Source organism: Eurytemora carolleeae, unplaced genomic scaffold (genome assembly GCF_000591075.1).
Source record: "Eurytemora carolleeae unplaced genomic scaffold, Eaff_2.0 scaffold133, whole genome shotgun sequence".
Classification (NCBI taxonomy): Eukaryota; Metazoa; Arthropoda; class Copepoda; order Calanoida; family Temoridae; genus Eurytemora; species Eurytemora carolleeae.
Window position 1 is genome coordinate 418279 of NW_019396188.1, and position 2657 is coordinate 420935.

General features: G+C 33.2%; 1 protein-coding gene across 1 annotated transcript in view; it reads left to right on the forward strand.

Annotated features, from left to right (window-relative positions):
* The first annotated feature begins 1229 nt into the window (after nucleotides 1–1229).
* Nucleotides 1230–2657, forward strand: part of LOC111697647 (AAC-rich mRNA clone AAC11 protein) — a 2066-nt gene continuing 638 nt past the window's right edge. The window contains exons 1-3 of the mRNA XM_023467720.1: nucleotides 1230–1494; nucleotides 1731–2147; nucleotides 2555–2627. Of these exons, the coding sequence (XP_023323488.1) occupies nucleotides 1292–1494; nucleotides 1731–2147; nucleotides 2555–2627 (693 nt within the window). The 5' untranslated portion in view covers nucleotides 1230–1291. The remainder of the gene's footprint in view (nucleotides 1495–1730; nucleotides 2148–2554; nucleotides 2628–2657) is intronic.

Below are 2657 nucleotides of genomic sequence, written 5' to 3' on the forward strand. Positions count from 1 at the left end.
TATATATAAATTTAGCTTGTCTGTCTGTTTGTTTGTATCCAATAAACGTAAAAACGGCTTAACCGATCGGGCCCAAATTTTGTGTGGGACCTCACGTGACCCCAGGGAAGGTTTATGAATGATCAAAATTTAAAAATTTGTGTTTAAAAGTTTTTTCAGTTTTGTAAAATTTTTGAAAATGCGCGAAAAAATATTATGAAATCCGCAAACTTTTTTTGTTTTTGTTTTACACTCTACAAAGAGAAGATGCTCACAGATAAAGCAACAATTATAAGTTGAAATAGAAGATGGTCGCGGAGCCTAGTAATCTAATAAAATGCTGAATAAATTCTGATGATTTATCGTAATTGCCTGTCTAAACATTTTATGTATTTTCTTTCAGAGTTTTTTTTATTATTGAATTTAATATTTTCTGAGAAATGATTTATACTTTATTTTGCTTATCTTGCTTTAACAGAAACTTTGTTATTTTCTGAGAGGTAGTGAATTGACCCCCCCCCCCCTTCTGTTGTATACAAATTTGATGAGGGGGTCATAATCGGTCGTATTAGGATAGATCCGAAACTTTATATTCAGAGTTTAGAGTCAGACTGCAAAGCACATATTGTTGCTAAAAATTTAGTTTAAAAAAAGACAATATTTTGAAATGGAACTGATTACTCTCTTTAAATACTGATTTACAAATCCTTTCATCCATTCAGCAAATAGTTGAAGTGTGACAGTTAGAGTAATTTCATGAGACCCTCAATACAAAGATGGGAATGCCCTTATTCACAACAGTACCCTTCAAACCTGGCTTTATCCAATCAATAATATGGAAAATTTTGTAGTTTTTCTAGGTTTAAAAGATTTTAATTCTGATAATTGGTGTATGTTTTTCTGAAGTAGAAATGCACAAGTTACTTTTGTAGTAAAACCACAGTTGCTTTTAAGGGTACCGTTGTGAATCGGGCATTGTTATCTTTGCATGGAGGGTCTTTCAGTCTCTTTAAACCAGGACTCAGAAAATCTCAGTCCAGATAAAAAACTAGTTTCCCCTAGGGAGGGACAGTGCCCCGCCTCTTAAGATTGCAAATACAAAAATGGTAATTTTGTTTCCAAAAAGTTAAAAATTCTATGATTTCATTATTTAGGTTATAATTGGACAACCAAACATCAAATTCCCAAGTTGTGTTTCTGTTTATATCATCCTGATGTTATTATAAAAGCTGATATGTCTGTATAGAGATTTGAACGCAGTGCTGGGTGTCCAGGGGGAGTAGGAAACCTAGGATTTAACTCATTCAATTTTATGACTTTCATCTTGCTCACACTCAATGCTGTTGCCAACACCAACAACAACATAAACAACAACAATAACAACAACAACAACATCAACTACAACACAATCAGTCAGGACTCGAATAATGTGATTTCTAACAGTGAAAACATGAACATGGTGACCGCAGTTATTCTTCCAATTCCGGGCAAACGGTCATTGGAACTCATGAAAAGGTAATAAATATCCTTCTAATAACCTTATCATTTTTAACCCCTTTAAACCGTGTGTGAGAAAAAAAGAAAAAAATATCCCTGTTTTTTTGAAAATTAATAATTTTCGAATCTTTTTTCCATTGCAAAAAAAGCTACTTATCCTCATTATTTCTACTCAGATAAAGGGTTGAAGTGCCGGTGTGAATCGATGGAGGGTCAATTGAACAATTGCATCTCTTATATTTTTTTTATTTCAGATTTAAAAGATCAGGGAAATCTAAGAGTTTCCAAGAATCAAAAGAATTCTCAGAAAAGCGCGGATTTACAAATTCCAAAGGAAATACAGAACCTAAAGGAAATACAGAACCCAAAGGAAATACAGAACCAAATGGAAATACAGAACCTAAAGGAAATACAGAACCAAAAGGAGATACAGAATCTAAAGGAAATACAGAGTCAAATGAAAATTCAACATCTAAGGGACTCACAAAGCCCAAAGGATCCGCAGAATCCAAAGAATTGACAAAATCTAAAGGCATAACAAGGATTGAAGGGACTGAGAATGAAAATGAAAAGAATGGAGAAGAGCTTGATAAAGAAAATAATACGAAAACGATTGAACAAGAATGGAGAAATCATCTCTTTACTGGGAGCGGGAGCCCTAAGAGTAATAGGTAAAAATCAACTATTACGTATACATTGAGACGCAGAAAACAGTAGAATTTTTTTCGATATTTTCATTAAATGTTGGTCAGGGTTTTGAAATTTGCAACCGAGCTATTTCTACACAAGTAGTCCTTGCAGAACCGAATTAATTGAATTAGCGGGGGGTCAAATTTGAATAACCCATTCCAATCCTTCCTGAATCTATACATAATATCAGTTTCAAATCTTTTAATAATTGCAAATTACGAAATCAGCTCAGCGACATTTCAAAGTAAAAGGAAGAACAAAGCCATAATTAATTTTATAGAGTTCTGATTCTCACTGTATATATTTTTCAGGCAGAATTTTAAAATGAAAAAAATAGAATTTAAAAGGTTTTATTATTTTGTTATACTTATAAAATTATAAAATCAAGGTCCAAAATATCGAGTTCAGTTTCCTCTCCCTTTATACAGAAGATTTCAATCACAGAAGAAAATACTTTGCAGGTATTAAATACCCCCCCCCCCCCCCCCCCC